The 17,709-nt window shown below is 38.6% G+C and overlaps 5 protein-coding genes and 2 long non-coding RNA genes across 25 annotated transcripts; 3 read left to right on the top strand and 4 right to left on the bottom strand.

Moving 5' to 3' along the window:
* The first annotated feature begins 722 nt into the window (after positions 1 to 722).
* LOC116931663 lies at positions 723 to 2,604 on the top strand. Of its 3 annotated transcripts, none has more exons than XR_004399088.2 (9): positions 723 to 865; positions 956 to 1,135; positions 1,382 to 1,410; positions 1,478 to 1,617; positions 1,687 to 1,757; positions 1,819 to 1,974; positions 2,061 to 2,111; positions 2,174 to 2,277; positions 2,356 to 2,604. It is a non-coding gene; the product is annotated as an uncharacterized LOC116931663 (long non-coding RNA). The 3 variants fall into 3 exon arrangements; XR_004399087.2 differs by having other exon boundaries at positions 1,209 to 1,410; XR_004399089.2 differs by lacking the exon at positions 1,382 to 1,410.
* Positions 2,605 to 3,276: 672 nt separating this feature from the next.
* LOC116934320 lies at positions 3,277 to 8,886 on the bottom strand. Of its 16 annotated transcripts, XR_006652294.1 has the most exons (13): positions 8,457 to 8,886; positions 8,190 to 8,387; positions 7,920 to 8,108; positions 7,756 to 7,847; positions 7,621 to 7,697; positions 7,425 to 7,550; positions 6,983 to 7,345; positions 6,528 to 6,910; positions 5,706 to 6,463; positions 4,480 to 5,641; positions 4,187 to 4,423; positions 4,001 to 4,120; positions 3,277 to 3,898 (listed from the first exon to the last, which is right to left on the bottom strand). It is a non-coding gene; the product is annotated as an uncharacterized LOC116934320 (long non-coding RNA). The 16 variants fall into 16 exon arrangements; XR_006652298.1 differs by having other exon boundaries at positions 4,480 to 4,570; positions 4,656 to 5,641; positions 7,621 to 8,108; XR_006652300.1 differs by having other exon boundaries at positions 5,706 to 5,958; positions 6,013 to 6,463; positions 7,621 to 8,108.
* A 423-nt stretch (positions 8,887 to 9,309) lies between these two features.
* Positions 9,310 to 10,451, bottom strand: LOC116931747 (neurotrophin 1). Its single transcript, XM_032939386.2, has 3 exons — positions 10,297 to 10,451; positions 9,925 to 10,215; positions 9,310 to 9,859 (listed from the first exon to the last, which is right to left on the bottom strand). The coding sequence occupies exons 1-3, from the start codon at positions 10,309 to 10,311 to the stop codon at positions 9,398 to 9,400; spliced, it is 768 nt and encodes a 255-aa protein (XP_032795277.2). The 5' UTR covers positions 10,312 to 10,451; the 3' UTR covers positions 9,310 to 9,397.
* A 574-nt stretch (positions 10,452 to 11,025) lies between these two features.
* LOC116931764 lies at positions 11,026 to 11,884 on the top strand. Its single transcript, XM_045180303.1, has 2 exons — positions 11,026 to 11,148; positions 11,210 to 11,884. The coding sequence occupies exons 1-2, from the start codon at positions 11,131 to 11,133 to the stop codon at positions 11,804 to 11,806; spliced, it is 615 nt and encodes a 204-aa protein (XP_045036238.1). The 5' UTR covers positions 11,026 to 11,130; the 3' UTR covers positions 11,807 to 11,884.
* Positions 11,885 to 11,897: 13 nt separating this feature from the next.
* Positions 11,898 to 13,336, bottom strand: LOC116931750. Of its 2 annotated transcripts, XM_045180302.1 has the most exons (4): positions 13,232 to 13,314; positions 12,946 to 13,128; positions 12,678 to 12,861; positions 11,898 to 12,598 (listed from the first exon to the last, which is right to left on the bottom strand). In XM_045180302.1, the coding sequence occupies exons 3-4, from the start codon at positions 12,786 to 12,788 to the stop codon at positions 11,996 to 11,998; spliced, it is 714 nt and encodes a 237-aa protein (XP_045036237.1). In that variant the 5' UTR covers positions 12,789 to 12,861; positions 12,946 to 13,128; positions 13,232 to 13,314; the 3' UTR covers positions 11,898 to 11,995. The 2 variants fall into 2 exon arrangements, with proteins under 2 accessions (XP_045036237.1, XP_032795285.2); XM_032939394.2 differs by lacking the exons at positions 12,678 to 12,861; positions 12,946 to 13,128 and having other exon boundaries at positions 13,232 to 13,336.
* Positions 13,238 to 14,476, top strand: LOC116931752 (neurotrophin 1). Its single transcript, XM_032939396.2, has 3 exons — positions 13,238 to 13,347; positions 13,417 to 13,668; positions 13,737 to 14,476. The coding sequence occupies exons 1-3, from the start codon at positions 13,333 to 13,335 to the stop codon at positions 14,199 to 14,201; spliced, it is 732 nt and encodes a 243-aa protein (XP_032795287.2). The 5' UTR covers positions 13,238 to 13,332; the 3' UTR covers positions 14,202 to 14,476.
* LOC116931765 lies at positions 14,362 to 17,619 on the bottom strand. The gene is made up of 7 exons (XM_045179920.1): positions 17,589 to 17,619; positions 17,245 to 17,523; positions 15,929 to 16,006; positions 15,421 to 15,465; positions 15,315 to 15,330; positions 15,035 to 15,241; positions 14,362 to 14,967 (listed from the first exon to the last, which is right to left on the bottom strand). Exons 1-7 carry the CDS (start codon positions 17,617 to 17,619, stop codon positions 14,592 to 14,594), a joined length of 1,032 nt encoding a protein of 343 aa, XP_045035855.1. The 3' UTR covers positions 14,362 to 14,591.
* Positions 17,620 to 17,709: the final 90 nt, after the last annotated feature.

Below are 17,709 nucleotides of genomic sequence, written 5' to 3'. Positions count from 1 at the left end.
GAATTTGCACCATTTCTTGTATGTATCAAAATATTTCATATTTAATTTATTAAACTTTGAATGGTAATAATAATATTATTAGCGGTAGGCAGGAGCCTAGCTTCAACAGAGGTATAAGGGACTGTGGTCTTTACTTCGTAGTCTGGTTAAACATGAGCCCGAGAAGCATAAAGTCAGTAACTCAAATCACAGCAAATTCAACTATTTTCTATATTTATATATGTTTAGGCAATCTATTGGAGGGGGCATTTACAGTTAACAAAAAAATAAGAAGTGACCATAGAATTCCTGATTTTTAAAAAATGCACTTACATTCACGAAAGTTATATATATATTAACAGTTCCAGAAATGGATCCCAACAATAACCCGAATTGACAGTAATGTCATTCATAGCTTAATGGTAGAGCATCGGCTAAGTATGTCGGAAGTATGGGGTTCAATTCCCAGCTGAATGAAAATAAATAGTAGTTTAATGCCACAGTACAATACAGTGCTTCTATTTGAAACCTCAGTTACGTTCGTTTCTTTGTGAAAACTAGGCTACTTTACTCCATGGAACTTGTTGTTGTCTACAATATTAGTTATTGTAATTTAGCGCCTCGTCTTGCAACTAGTAGTTGATACTCTAGGATTTTATGTTTTAAATTGGAATTCAACTATTTGAGATCAGTAAAGTTCAAGCACTTGAAAGCAAAAATTTTACTGATTTCAAAGTAAAATTTATTTTCTTTGGATTTCAGGAGGAAAAACTAGATGGCGTTTACGTGCGTCCATGATAAATATTACGAGTGACAAGTTAAATTGGTGTTTGTTACGTTTCTACCCTGTTCAGTGTTTTAAAGGGTTTTTCATCAAATATTAATGGTATGATATAATCTGTTCAGTATTGCTATCGTTCTGTATGTATTAATAGATTGCTATTATGTAAAATAAATTGCTTTTTGTATGTGGTAGGGTTTCGCCTTGTCAGCTGCTGAACCTTAGCCTGCATTCCTGCTATCATCAATGTTGTCAATATTTTAAGCCCGACTAAGCTAGGGGCACTCACCCCGTTCGGTTCCTGACATTCCTCCTTCATGCGAAGCTAGGGGTTGAGCGCTCCTAAAACTAAGTTGGATAAAACAAAAAAGTAAAGTAAGTAAAAGATCACTAATAAATAGGATTGAATTTTGTAACTATGCCAAGGTAACAAGCCGTCTTCTGGTAGAAATTCTTAGGCATTACGCCTTAGTTGTTACTGGTTGTCTTCTGAATGTAGATTGCATTCTATTTTAAACATTCTCTTGGTTGCAACACTAAAATTTGCCACTTTTTTGTGACAACCTGAGAGACACTTATTTTCATGATTATTTGCATGATACACTCGATTGTTGTTTGAAGGTGGATTGTTACCAGACATCCTTTGAATGGTACAATATGTTTGCATGATATTTCTTTCAGTTCAATTTTCTGTCACACAATGTTTTCATTCTCCAGGTACGCCCACTATCAGCAGCCTTACAGTGTGCTTCATAAATACGTCAACCCCTGAGATAATAATATCATTGGAAATTGTGGTTTTGTTCTCCACTTTTATTATCCATATGCAATTTTCGCGCTACTTTATTTCCTTCATGGTATGTCAGTTGTTTGAGTTCGGTAAGAATAATTTTTTAGGAAATTTTTACCTGCTTTTGGAAAACCAGGTGTGATATTTTATCATCCTGGAAGAAGGATTCTGGAAATTGATGATTTCTAATATACAGCTGGTTTTCAGGTTTATTTTTACATGTTCAACATAGATCTGCATTAATGTTGTTTTGCTTTTCCACAAACAGATAACAAGTTTAATGTATTTACATATCAGAATGATCTCCCAATTTGAAGTTGTGAGTGTCTTATCTGATTATAGATTTCTACTTTGAAAACCAAACTATTTCCTTCTACAAATGGATTTTGAAGTATCATGCATGTGGTATTATGTACTCTATGATGTAAGTACTATTGTGTAATGTATAATGTTATTACTTTATGGAATCAGTTCCTTCAATTGTAACCTATTTTTGTATTCAAAATATAGATCTTTGCGAAGCCTTTAATTGATGTTATACCAAAAAAATTCCCATGGAAGGTATTTGTTACAGACAGATTGATATTCGTAATTTTTAACTGAAAACTTTTTTAAACCTCCAGGAAGTTCTTGCAGGATCTGTTATCAACCGTCTATGTTATGCAGTAATTGGATCTGCAGTTTAGTTAAAACTTTAACTTAGAAATATGCTCAGCGTAAAATTGATGTAAGGCAAGTTTCTTAATTTGCTTCAAGGATATTTTTATATTGATATGTGTTTGTTTTGTTTGTTTTTTCTGCCTAGATGGAGAAAAATGATATTTGATTGGAAGAAGTTCCTGGTTGAGACAAGAGATTAAAAAAATGATACTGTTTGGAAGGACGACCGGCAATTTCAAGATTCATTTATTTCCTTCCACATTAAACTATTTATATATTTTTAAAAATTGAATTGCATATCTGGGCTCCCTTCTTTTCTGTGGCCCCGTTTCCCCTTGACTTATGATAAGCCCGCAGGGGGTCATGCCCCTACTGTGATCAGCAGCAAAGGTTGTGAGTGCGCTGTCCGGAAAGGGGACGTGGGGGTCCTCAAGTTCTGAGATATCATTGGAGGGCGAAGAGGCTACCCACAAATCCGAATAACGGTTAATCGCTCACGTAAAAACTTGTCCGAAACCTTCCATCCTTTTCCGGCTTCTCTTAGCCACGCACCGGGTAATCTCCCCGGTGGTTCAATTCAGTTAAATTTGTTGTACATGTATGTTGTACCAACAATAAAAAAAATGAAAAACAAAAAAAATATTTGTTTATTTTTGCCAAAATTTTTTCCGTTTGAGTTATTGGTACTCTTTTTCAAATAATTTCTTTGCATCTTTTCCCTAGACGAAACGATGAAAGTCATTAACCGAACACACTTTACGATAGTGTAGAATTGGCATGCTTTTTCTGGGAATCGAACCTCAGACATTTGGAATCCCAGTCAAGCACTCAACCAATGTGCCAATTGTACCTATGACAATAGCAGTCCACATTTGTTTGCATATCTACTTATGCACTACAAACAAGGACATTAAGGAATAAATTGCTGTCTTAAACATGTCAAAGTTGGATTAATGGTAAAGCATTGGACTGACGTTCCGGAGGTCAAGGGTTCGATCCCAAACTAGGTTCATATGTATATATATTCAAGGAAATAAATTCAAATTAGAAATATATGTAACTAATTTTTATTGTCCCTCCATCCACCCACAAATCCACCACAAGATTTTAGATTTTAAATACAATACAATACAAAACACACATACATAAAACTAACCCGTTGGCTGCCACGCCACTAAATCTACGCTAGCTACATCGCTATCGAATGGATAGCGACCAAGGGGGACTTGTCCTACGACAAATCCGGGCTGACACGATGACAGAAGCCTTTGTGAGAATGTACACTCCAGGCAACCATCAAAGCATCGAAAAAGGGAAAGTCCCTACTGGTACATTGCCTCGACGATCGACTTTGAGCCACACGGCTTGTGCAACTGTCCCACCCATGGCATATAGACCATTGGGCAGAACAGCGCTGCCGGACCCTAACAAGCTTTAAAAAAAAAGGGGATCAAAGTGGGTGGCAGCCAACGGGTTAATTAGCACTAAACATTACAAAATACAAAGATACCACGATGACAAGGCGACCACAAGGCGAAGACGGGGTGATGGACGAAGCGAAGACGGGGCGACGGACGAAGCAAAGACGGGGCGACGGGCGAGGCGAAGACGGGGCGACGGGCGAGGCGAAGACGGGGCGACGGGCGAGGCGAAGACGGGGCGACGGGCGAGGCGAAATCATTTGTTGACTGTCAAAGTAGAAAGAAAAGGAGGCTGCTGAAACGGTGGTTGTTAACCATTGACAACACAAAATAGAAAAAAAAAGCAGCTTTTAGGAAATTGAAACTTACATGAGATGATGTGTGGGCCAAGAGTATAAGAATTACATGAGGTATTCCAATCCATTAATTTTGCATCGTTGGTGATCTTCCTTCAAGGCCAGTATCCTTTTTCCCTTTTAGTTCCACGAGCTAGAAATAAAAGCCTTATCATGCCAATTGGATACTAATTGACAACATATAAGTCTAATACCTCACCTCTCAACACAAAATCCTGCTACTTAATAGGCTCAGTAGAAATGACGAGAAGATTGTTGAAATGGTTATGGTTAATGGTTTGCAACACAACATATGCTGCACTTGTCAGATCATAACTGACAGAACATGATGAATGGATAAAGAGTAGCAGAATGAGATGATGGTATTCCAACCCCTATGATATGTGTCATTTTCTCCAGTCGGCATCCTTTGCAATTCAGGTTTCACAAGCTAATTCTTTAAAGCAGAATCATGGCTATTGGATTCTAAGTGTAAAAATGTATGTCTTATACCTCTCAATGAGCAAAGCATGAGGGAATGCAAAAGCCATAGGTAGCAAACAGTTTTGGATTTGGCAGCTGACATAGCTGATCACAAGTTTACCTGTTGCACAAAAAATAATCCATTTGATTTACTTCACTTCAAAAACACACACAAGAATGAAAACTCTCAAAAGTAGAAAGTACACCATTTAATTGTATCGAACTTATTATTGAAAAGTAACACAGTTAACAAATATTCGGACACGGCATTCACTTGTCGCACTTGGTTATATTACAAAACAAAGACATAGGCGCAACAACAGCGCCATCTATTATCCTAATTTAGAACATATGAGAGTTGTAAAAAGAATTGCTTAACATCAATCAGAAGGAAGTAGACAAAGTCAAGAGACACATTACACCAGAGAATGAATTGACAGTCGTATAAAATAGCAAAAAAAAAGCACGTGAAATGGTCTTCTATGATGCCATTTTTATTGGTTGCAATGATCTCGTCGGTTTCTACAGTGGCGTCATTGTGTCCGGAGTATTGTTGCTGCATCAATTCATGGTTGAAAGCTGAATGAAGTATAAATGGTAAAAGTCCAGCTCGCTGAACCATGGCAATCCAAAACTGTCGTTTTTTTTCCCGAACAACTCATCAAGTTTAAGCCACTGGCGTACTCTTTCCATATTAATTTTGGCTTTCCAAGTTTCTCCCAGTTGTTATGCTTGACACTTTTTTTTTTTTTTAATAAAACAGGATTCTTCAGTCTCTTCAAAGACTTCCTGTACTAAAGGATACTCGCATACATCAGTGTCATTGAACCAAATAGACGACAACGGATTTCAAATTTTCAACACGTGGCTCCAGCAACAAATTCGAAGGATAACCTTCTTAGGATCTCTACAATGCTTCAGTAAACCAATTTTAGCCCGCATCGGTCACTGCAATACTTACTTCTCGGACGCGACGTATTTTTACATTGTGGTCCGTAACAGTGGATGACCAAATATTGTTTCAAGCGAATGGTAAGGTTAAATTATGTTAAGGCAATATAATTATATTTGACTAATTATCTTTGCGTGCAAGATAATCTGCGTAAATACCGTTTGCTTATTGCGTGCTCGAGATTCTCAAGCCCAGTTTTACGGCTATTTCCTCCACTTCCGCTACTGTCTCAACCTTTTTCTGCTAAACAAGATTCAGTTAACAACGAAAGAAATTTGAGAAGACACATTTTTTATACAAATACCTTGGGGCCAAAAGTGATACAGACTCGGTACTGGCACTGCTGACGTGGTTTTCCTCGACGAAAGTCATATTTGCTGCAGTTATCAGCAAGCTAACAAACAATTCATTCACCACAATGGGGGTATTTGGGGTAGATTCATTTTTTTTCCTGTCCTGTTATTTTGCTTTCTTTGCTGACTCTTCCTTCTTTACATCTTCCAGTTTTTCTGTTTGTATTTGATTGTTAAGCTAGTATCCCTTCTTCACCTGAATTTCTGTTGTACAGATTTGTTATTATAATAGCAAATGCAATAAAGATTTGTATTTACTGGAAAGGACAACTGTTTGATGAAGTGGGATTCCTCCTCAGTCTATAAAAAGTCAAATGATATATATTACAATTATTTTTTTTTTCTCTACTCAAATGATGACCTCTGTAATGTCAATGAATGGTGCCATTTCTCACAAAAATTGATGGCCACTTTTAGAAAGTATAAGTTTTTTTTTTAACTAAGAAGTAATTAACAAGGTTTTTCAAATACTTGCACTATAAATATAATGGCATCTGAAGTAGGGCAGATGTAGTAAACTTTCTCTTCCAGGTCATGCCCTTCTTGTCTTATCAGTATGTTGATTTTGGATTACCTCTTAGGTAATATGCTTTCTCTTTAAATTTGTAAAAAAATTAATCAATATTGATATGTAGTTACCTCACGACAAAAGCTACACTATAACTGCATCCTGCACCTGCACAGTCCTTATTCTAAGTTATAACCTCTACTGAAAATAAGATCAATCAGCAAGTTAGTGACATTTTCCTGCCTACAAAAAACAGTAAAATTACCATTCATCACAGTGACAATCAGCGAGTTTTTGCGTTTGATTCATTGCAACAATGCCAAAAAAGAAAAGTGAAAAAATTAATCTAATTGAAAATCTTGCTCTACTTTGAAAACATGTCAATGATACAAATTTTGGCACGGCGAATAAGCATTAAATGGGTCCTGGTTAACTAGATTCGTGCAGGTAAGGAATAACTTTTGCCAAACTGCTATATTAGAAAATGTTGAAAAGCAGGTTCCACAACAGTATAATAAACAGTTTGCGAGAATAAAAGCATAACTTACCAATAATCCAAATCCATCACAAGAACAAGATCAAGTTTGGTTGTCCCTTAACAAGAGGAGAAGTAGGAAAATAAAGACAAAAACTGGAAGCTGCAAGATTCTAACGAGAAAAAGATTAGATGAAGTACAGTATTTCTTCAGAGTTTCAACAAACTCTTACTCTCAGACTTACTAAAATTTGTTTCCAATGAGGGAATCTTCATGACTTGAATAGCTGAACATTTCGTATTACTATTTTTTCCCTTGTAACGAGGTATTTGAGGACAGCGCCAGGATGTGGGGGGTTTTCGAAAATAGACTAGAGAAAGTTCGAAAAGCGAATTTGAAACGTATTCTTCAGCTTGAAATTATTTACTGCAATAATATCTGATTTTCCACCATTTTCTTTCGGCACGCGATTTCCAGTAGAACTAGAACTCGACGCTCCATGTTTTTTTTTCGTTTTTTCCTTAAAAGGTTGCTAATCAAAGTCATCCCCCGAAAACGTATAATACACAGCTAATTGGTTTCTGATATTTGCTGCACAACAACTGCCCTAAAGAGCAACAAGTCAGAGGGGTTAGATTTGTTTTCGATGTACTCAATGGTTTGCTTCGTCGTCTCTCGATTATTACGGTTTTTCAATGAATGTTGATTGAAGCAGAAGATTTAACTTGCGACATCTTTAACACGCTGAGAAACCATCTTAATGTTTTCGTGGGACAATCAATTTAGGCACATTCAAACTTCGGAGGCGATGCCTAAATTTTCGCAGGCGAATCTCCATAAGATTTAATCATAATCAGAATTAAATTCAACTTTAAGTGTCACCTGCCAACGCTTAAACTGTAGAATACGTCTGAAGTTTTAGAGGAATTTCAACTAATAAATCAACCGATGATGCTGGACTACGCGAAGTTTTAGAATAATGTTATTGTGAACAACTGGGTTTCATTTGATACGTACTTGTCATTCTTCGAGAGAGAACGCACTGATATTAGGCTTCATTTTAGCATAGGCCGCTGACAAAGTGTAGGAAGAATTCTTCAATTCTGCAGCTTTCCAGTCAGTTATTAGATAAAACTGTGTCAGATAAATTAGTAAATACATGAGCTTTTGTAGCCAGTTACCCTAAACATTTTCCTGTTCAGGAATTCAAGCAGAAAAGTATGGCCAGAGGAAACACTGGTATCTGGGTCAGGAATCGATCCATCCTCGTCGCATGTTTGAGCTGTGATCGAATCGACACGTACTCTAAATGCAAAAACGTCTCCTGGCAGTGGCTTTGAGTTTTCATACCGCTAATGAACGTTTCTATACTGAAATGGACCACAATCAACACAGAAGAAAAAGTATCTTATTACCCAGTTAAAATAATTAATAAAATTTTAAGAGCTTACATTCATGTTGGGAACACCACTAGTAATTAAGTGTACTCCAGATGTTAACAAAACAGATGTTGGTGTTGCAAAAAAATGAGACAGTAATCAATACTCATTCTCTGACCACCATTTTGTTTCCATCAGATACAGAGCAGCTTCTTTTTTGTTCCTGGTATTGCTTTCTTTAGAAACTTCTTTCGAACTTTCATTGCTAGGCTGAAGTGTCATCACAAATCATTTTACATATGTGTAAAACCAAAAAAATACAGGTTTTGGTTCACACACCTTCTTCTTTAGCAACAGCCAGCAATTACAACTCCTTTAAACGAATAACCCATGGATTTGAAATGAAGTTGGCGGAAGATCAGTAAACATTTTCCCAACTAAGCAGGACACTGTGACACCAAGTTAGTTTAAATCGAGGTCCGGAACGTTTCTGAGCTCAATAGAACCTGGTAACGAGAATTACCACATACATACACATTTTTTAAATAATGAACGAAAGTACCCTTGATACGATCTAATGAAAGTTGATTCACATAAATTTTTTTCACATGACGGTCCAAATGATTGACGCGAAACCAAGCTATAATCGTTCTAACATATTTCTTACAAACGCAGCTATAATAACCGAAATTCAGTTTCTCACCCACCACCCCACAGTCATGTGCTACTCACATGGAAGCCATTAGCAACGATAGATTATTAGACTCGTCCTTATCTGGTTGTTGCTAAACAGTCGCTATAAGCCATAAAATTATAATAAACTTGGCAGCTAAGCGATAGCCCTGGGGCAGAGCCTTGGGGTTCTTTTATTAGAGTAATCGATTACAACTGGATCGATTGAAAAATTGTCATTTAAGACAATATGCTAATAGCACATATTTCTACAATGCTGTAACCTGCCTGTTTTATGTCATTTTCCAGAAATTGAAAGTCTTATTCCATCAAATGTTCCCACTCGTTTATGTGAACATCTTTCCCCAATACTAAAACTTATGGACATCGACATATTATCTAACTATGAAGTTTTTTCCTTTTAAAGTATACTACGTTTTGGATTTTTTAATTGTCAAATACACCATGATAATTACAAGCAGTCATGCGTAGTAGTGAAAAAACAAGAAAAACATCAAAGAACCTCTTATTCATATATATTATTCCACTTTCGGGGTTATTATCAGAAATTTGTCTTTTTGTCAGAGTCATCAGTGATGGAGTTTCAATCAAGCGGGAATACGACAGGAGCAAGCTGATGGCAACTTGTAAATGTCAATAAAAAGACCTCTCTGGGCATTGCACGGGTCAAAGGAAAGCATGCGATGGTAGACGTATTTCTGGACGCATGAGCTGCGGTGACAGGGGGCCAAAGTGCGACACGATGCTCCAGCAAACAAGCACGTTTCAACACGCTGAGTCTGAGTGTAATAGGCGACGTCTTGCACAATGACACGCCATTCACCTTCAACGTTCAAAGCGCGTTTAGGTCGGGCATAAATGACATCGCTAGGGCAGATGTATCCTGCGCCTCCGATCCAGTTGCTCTGATCGAAGGTTTTGCCGTTGTAATGGGAATAATCAAATTTGTCCTCTTCCGAAGAACTAACGCCATCCACTAAATTGTCAGCCGATTGGACAGGGACATCAGCGTATTTCTTCAACACTAGTGAATCGTATTCGATGGCATACTATTGACAAATGCATCGAATTATTTACCTTGAATTTTTGAATATGTTTTAAAAATTATATTGACCTGAATTTCTCGAGATGGATATTCGTAGTCACTGAGGCAGAACGTAGCGGATGAATTGGCGCACCTAGGAGGAGCACGAGGATCACAGTAATAGCTGTCTTTCTTGTAAGAATAGTCGTAACTCGGTTTATATTCAGGGTATGCAGGATAACTGGGTTTGTAGGAGGGTTTGGGATACGATGGTTGGGGATATTTGGGCTCGTATTTCGGATGATATTGTGGATCTGCAGCGGGTTCCGCCTTCGGCTCCGGTTCGGCCAATGCGGCAACAATCATCAAACCAAGTAACATCTGCATGTAAAAACCAATCGATTAGGAATATTCATTTAAATTTCATTAAAAATTTGTCACTACAAAAAGGTTTTAGTTTACCATTTGCAGTGCCATCTTTTGAAAGTGTAGTAGCCTAAAGAAGTTGACCGCTAATTGTTGCAACTTGCTGTTTGCTATTGAAAGTCAAGTTGGAAACTGTTGGTATTTGTCAGTTGCTACCATCACTATTTATACCCTGTAAGGCAACTAGCAAGAGTTGTTATCCGTTGGCCTGTAGAATGCGTTAACTAGTAAACACCTTGCACGTTTTCTCTAACGTTATTCTTCCCTTATTATCCTTTCAGAAAGTGTAAAACTACAAGTAAAAAAACAATTGTCACGCTTCTGTGTCAAACTGGCAATTAATCCAGTAAATACCAGCCTTGGTTGCAACGCATTTCGTAACATGGTTCCCGCCCGCTTGATTGGCGCCTTGGGAAGGCCAATCGCTTAAGTGTCATTGAAAACTGAATAACCTACAAATAGAAATTGAAAGAAGTTGCGTCAAGTGAAAATGGAAATTTTGTCCAATAGCGCGAAATTGATGTGAGCGTGTCCTGTGTTCTCTAAAAGAAATTGAAAAAGCCATTTGCGCAATTAACACGTCGACACGTTAGCGTAGCGTTCATTCACGCTTGATCAATCAAAGGTAACAATCATAAACGAAGACCTTACTCTCGTTTTCTTTAGGACCAGCTCACATGCTGTTCCGTCATTGGACCACCACTGCTCCACAGGTGTTCCCATCATACCCGGAGACTACGGACAGGTATAAAATTAGAGCGCTATTGTCTTGTAAAAGTCAGACGATTTTCAAACGCTGATTCCAGCACAACCTTCCGCCTGAACAGCAAACCTTTCTAAAAAAAAAAAAAAAAGAAAACGAAAGAAAAAATGGCATTTAAACTTTTGGTAAGTTGACAAACATCAGCATCTTCAATACATGTCATAATTTCAAATGCTCTACCAACAGATCTTTGCTACCATGATGGTCGTCACAATGGCCAACAGGAAATCATCGTACGTCCCGCCACCTTACAAACCGGGTTATCCGGCAGCCAAATACGAGGACGTACCTGCCTGCGCCAAGAACAATCCCAAGCCGTGGTGTCTGTCTGATCCAGACTATCCAACCTACGATGTCCAGAAGGCGCTAGACCAGCATTACCAACAAGTCTTGGCACTGTACAAAGACGTTAAAGCAACCACGTCCAATTCGGTCGATGATTTGAAAGATTTAGAAGAAGAAACTTATCTATGCCCAAGTTCTACTGCCTACGTTCAACCTATGCGAGCTGTTAATGTTGATGGTAAATGGCGAGTTATCGTCAACAAGGTCGAGTCTTATGACTACCTGTTCACTCAATCGGCTCGCATTGAGGAATGTGACGTCGAAGTCGGATCCAGCTGTCCGTTGGTGTCGTCTTGCTACGAATCCAAGTGTATCCAGAAGAACATTTTCCACCGTTTCTTGGTCTTCAATCCCTACGATTATTACTTTCCCTTCGCTATTGAAAATTTCGAGTTGCCTGCTTCTTGCGGTTGCGTTGTTGGGGCCTTTTTCCCTTGAAAGTCAACTTTAGAAATCCAAATTGTGTTTTAATATATTAGCCGATTGCACGAAATAAACAATGCATTCAAGTATGAATTGAAACTTTTCATTTAGAATTGGAATTAGGTTTTTCGTGTATTCAAACAGCTAATTTTAGTGTAAAAGGAAGTCTAAGCCGAGGATTTGGTGACAGATTGCACATCAATTTTAAAGGTGGAAGGCACCTACAACGCAGCTGCACGAACCGGGCAATCTAAATTTTTCAAGCGAGAATGGGAAAGTGTACTCATTGGCATCGTAAACTAAGAAGCGATGGAACACAGCCTTCTGGACGCATTTCGATTGGTAACAAGAAGGCACCAACGAGCAACTGGTGCCAACGACAACATTACACTCTTCTACACGAGCAGTTTGCGTGTACTTTATGCCATAAGATTCGACCCGATTGACGATGGTTCGCCATTTGCCTTCGACGTTGATGGCTCGAAGAGGTTGGACGTAACCGGTGGAACTCGGGCAAAGGTAAACCTCGTCGTTTAACTTATCGATTCCGTCAACCGAACTGGAAGTCTTGGCCAGCACATCCTTGTAAAAGTCTAATACGCCAGCCTGGTAGTGACGTTCCAGGGCTTGTTGGATCTCGTACTGAGGATATTCAGAGTCTTCGAGACACCAGGCCTTTGTCGTGTTTTTGGCACAGTGAGGAATTTCAATTTTCTCGTACTTGGGTTGAGGACCGTAAACGGGTTTCAACTCGGCCGGCTCGGGTGATGGATCGGACAACACACTAACCACCAATGAAGCAAAGACCTGCAAGAATAATTACCACTAATATTTTAGTAAATGCAAGTGCAAGTTGAATCTTGAACTATTAATGAATTCCTCTTACCACCAATAGAACAGAATGGATCATTTTTCGAGTGGCAATTGGATGAAAACAATGAATGAAAGCAAAAATGGATGAAACGACTTGTTTGCCAGACAGATATCGACTACTCATTGAAATGAGTTAACTCTTATATACTGTAGCGACGAGAGTAGCTCACGAAAACAAATGTCTCAATTTCACCAACCTAGATGACACAGGTAAAAATTTAGTGAACCGTTCAGCATAATTTCCATTATTCCGTTTGCATCATGTAGGTTAATCTACCCACTTTTTGGGGGGAGAGTTACTTTCTTTCAAAGATGAAACTTTGAAAGTCCTGAATTGCGTGACGTTGTACGGTGAAAATTGTGCTAACAAGTAGATCAGTTTGTCATACAAGGAAGTAATAATTGATGAGCATTTCACTAACGGTAACCGATCGATCACCGCAAGTCGGAAGCAAACGGCAATTCTTTAAAAGAGGAAAATTAGGCCAATGATCAACACGAATGACGCATGAATGAAAACAGAGTGAAACTCGTAATTGAATGCAATTTTGCAGCGTATATAACTACCTGGTAGTTTCCTGAAAACTGCATCAATCGGTTAATTCTATTTGAACAAGCTGCACTTGTTGTCTCTGTTGATTCACTACTCCGGAATTCAATTTTCAACGATGAAATTGACTATGGTAATTGGATTTCAAAATTTATACTCTAAAAAAAACATTTAAGGTTTACTAATTTACCTGCTTCAACAGTTGTTGGTATCAGCTGTGCTGATAGTTGGCGCATTTGCACAAAAGCCGACAAGTAAAAGACCTTCACTCCATCAAAGAAAATCAGCTTTCCTTCAACGTTCCAAGCCTCGTCAGAACCCTAACAGTCCAGTACCTCAGGGTAAACGTGTCGAATACGTTTACTGTGATCCCCGATCCCCTCCAACATGCGTGAAAAGTCTGAACGAAACGTTTTGTTTGAAAGACGTCGACTACCCGGAAAAAGACATCAAAGTATTAATTTAATAGTATAACCATGTCCAACAGTAACGGTACTCACCTTCTATATTTACTCACAACAGTACTACATCGAATACGACCCATTGGTGGGGAAGAAACACGCCGATATTGGAGTCCAATCTGCAGATAATTTGGTGGATGGCGTCACGTCTTTAGAAGAGAAACACTTTGATTATTCGCTGTACAATGGCAGTCCATTTTCTAGGGGCCACTGGGTCGGAGGCGATGGATACATTTGCCCCAGTGACGTCCTTTACGTTCGCCCTAAACGAGCATTAAACGTTGAAGGAGAATGGCGAGTGATTGTGCAAGACAATTACACTCAAACTCAACGTTTCGAAACGTGTCTATTTCCCGGCGCTTCTTGCCGCACTATAGCCCCTTGCTACCGCACAAAATGCGTGCAAAAATACATTTACCATCGCATGTTGTCCTACGATCCGTGCGATGTCACCAAAGGTTTGTTCATCGACATTTACAAATTTCCGTCGGCCTGCTCGTGTCACACACCCAAAAGATTTTACTAAAAAGAAAAAAAAAACCGGCCAATGGCGTCCGCCAGGCGGTAATTATAGTTACCACTATTTTTTACCTGTCACCTGTTACTTGTAAACTCCTTTGCAAGGAATTTTCCACTCGTCCTTAACCCGCCAGAAATGTAAACATTTGAATTTAAAACAAAAGAGAACCAGTTCTGTTAATGTATACGGATTAAGAAATAGCCGATACAGTTAAGCCGTTACTGTCCTAAAGAATAATCTTTGTTAAGTTGACCCATCCAATAAATAGCACATTTACCAAACCATTCGTTAAAACAGATATTCAATAAATAGCAACGTTAAAATAAATAACACGTGAGCAAAAAAGCAACCTGACTATACAAAAAATGTACCATCCGAAAGTCTTGGGGTAAATACTCAATATCGTTTGCGAAATTGAAGGCATTCCGAGAAAGGAAATGGGGAAGGGGTGCAGAGCTGGACAAAGAACGTATTGGTCACGGTGACAGTCACCGTTTGCGAAGGTACAAAAATAGGCAAAACACCGCCAGTTAGCGTAGGGTTTCCTCCAATTGGCACAGACGGCCTACCGGCAGTAAGTGCCGATATGAACCTCGTAACGAGACTGAGTACGAACGGGAAATAGATTCGGGAATGTGGCAAATCAAGATCTCGGGATTCGCGCATCGATGGTACTAAACGGCCATCCTCGATGTTCGTAACGGTTGCACCACTAGGAGATTCACTAGTGAAATCGATGACACTTGTGTTTGGTATTTCAGTCGTCTCCATCCTAAGATTACGAATATTTGGCTGTAAAAAGCCAATATTGGGTTTAAATGGAGCATTTCATCTCTTACCTGTACGGGGGCGTAAACAAAATCTCGGTCAATTTTTCAGTTTCTTCGTCGAAAGACAGAACGATGGGCTCTTCCAACCAGAGCCCTCGACGACGACGACACGGCCCCGTGACATTAACCAGTTTAGCACAAGCAATGTTAACTGTAGTTGTGTTTGTCGCTAATTGCCTCGTTACAAGGTTAAGCTGCCGCGTTACCCACCCATCACTTATCGAGGTAAAAAATAGGACAACCGTTAAAAAAATTTAAATTATAAATCTAGCCGCATTGAGATACCTACTGGTTATCGTGAAAGACTCCAGTGATCAAGTTGAATGTCGATCAAAAAATTTGCAATTCCAAAATTAGCTTAGTTTTTCGAACAGAACGAATAAAAATTGACCTACCATTAGATGGGTCAACCGACACTGAAATTACGGAACCGATTATGGCTGTGAAAAAAACACACAAACATTTCACTTGCATTTTCTGTTGAAATCTAATTAATACAAGTCGTCAGAACGTTTTAACTTGGACACCACATAGAACAGACCCAACCAGGTGGCAAGGTTGCAAAATTCGTACTGCACGGAATCTTTGGCAGGAAAAAAAAAGAACAAGATCTTCGGCACTGCAGAACAACGAAGGAGGGACTATACAAAACCCTGTTTATCTTGCTTGTAACCCAAACTGAGAGCCAAACCTCTTCATCTGAACAACCATCCAGAGATGGAATCATTTCCAACTGGATTATTTCTTTCTATGAATAAAAAAATATTTTTAAGTGCAGAATACCGAAGCCCAATACTCTCGCTAACGTAAAGAACATGCAGCAAAAACAATGAATGTTCCAAACTTGTTTTGTGATGTTTGAACATCAAAAAAAGAAAAAAAAAAAAGAATCTTGCGTGTTACATGGCCGCGGTGATTGAAACAACTTGATACTGGAGGCTGTTATTTCTTTACAAGGCTGTCGGCGCAAATTCCAACATCCTGCAAGTACAAACAAGTTGTAGCGATATGTTAAGCAAGAAGATACAAAAAATTAATATACTGTTTCCCGGAGAACTCGCATAGCAAGGGCCATTTTTATGATTGATATTTTATGATAAATTGGTACAGTATTTAGATTTACTTAACTGTCTGGGACTAGATAGCTAATATGGAACCGAATGCAGCTATATTGATTCAAGCTATGTTGACAATGTCATTGATAGGCTAGACAAGGCGAGTTTCGCACCTGTTCCAACACTTGATCGAACAGGATACGAATGGATAAACGCACTCATTAAAAATAAAGAATAATCAGAATATTAGGACGTGATCGTGACGGAAATTTAAGACTTTGTGCTGTTTATGCAAAATTATACGAACAACTAACCGAATAATGCAACTGAAACAGTAGCGAAAGCTAATGCCAGAGGTTTCACATGCCTAGCAACATTTGGGCTGCAAATATTGAGCAAACGCAATCAAGTTCCAGGAAACTTCCAGCGAGTTAGATTAATGGGTTGTTAAACACCCAGCAATCACCTCAGCTCTGAATAGCAAACGAGACAGTGGTTAATGACGTGTCAGAACACCCCTGAAAATGGCTGAATTTTAAGACAGCCCCATTACACGTGTAAAGCATTGAATGTGTAAACTATATGCAAATCCTGTTACACTCGTTTGGCGACAAGAAATGCTACCTGTTTTAAACGGAACGGACGCATCACTAATCCAAATCCTGCTCCCATGATATCGGGAAAACCGACGAGTTCATTTACGTTAATATGTTAGTCTCTTGTTTTAACGAGTGGTACATTACGACAAATGTACTTGAAAAGAATTTCCCCCACAATCCAAACAACTTGCTTAGTAAATCTCGTAATCACGTATCTCGTAATTACCTCATTGTTATAGGTTAACATCCGAAAGAGTAACACCAAGGTCTTTAGTTCCAACAATTTTATATCAAACGATTCATTTAAGTAAGAAAATGGTGTGACAAGGAAAACTGGCCAACTAAAAACAAGGCGGCTGCTTACAAGTTCACTGCGATTACGTAAAGGGAAACGTTCGACAAGCTATTACGCAATCCCACTTAATACTATTCGACACGAACAAAAATAATTCAATGAAATAGTGGGAAGCAATGGGATCAAACGTGGAATGCACTGACCTTCCAACGTTTACACGGTGGGCTAGAAACATCAGTTATTACCTAGCTAGTACAGAAATTGACTCACGATAACTGGTGCTTAACGAACTTCCCTTTAGATGATGAGACTTGTGCTTCCATGAACAGTTCCAGCAAGTATGGTAACGATGTGAGAATTCAATGAGCTTTTCTAGTCTCCCGATAATGTGGGACTGGAAGTAATTAGGGAAATACACTGCACACCGAATTTGTCCTTGTCTTTTAATTTTTAGGTTGTGGTAATCTTTAAATTTCTCGGAAAAAATAGTTGACCCTTCCCATGATTCTCCTTCCACGTGTTCTACTTTTGTTTCAATTGCGCACGTAACTTTACGTCATGACCTTCTAAATGTTTCACTTCAATTTTCTTGATAGCGTGTCGAATTCGAAAACCTAATATTTCAGTCGCAAAATTGGCATTCATATTTTAAACCAAAACTATAGAATTATGTGCAATCTTAAAAATATTTCGATTTGCAATCCCGAACGTGTTTGGAAAAATGGATTGGTGAAT

Source organism: Daphnia magna, linkage group LG10 (genome assembly GCF_020631705.1).
Source record: "Daphnia magna isolate NIES linkage group LG10, ASM2063170v1.1, whole genome shotgun sequence".
Classification (NCBI taxonomy): Eukaryota; Metazoa; Arthropoda; class Branchiopoda; order Diplostraca; family Daphniidae; genus Daphnia; species Daphnia magna.
The sequence above is the reverse complement of the archived record's forward strand: the minus strand, read 5'-3'. Positions and strand labels throughout refer to the sequence as shown.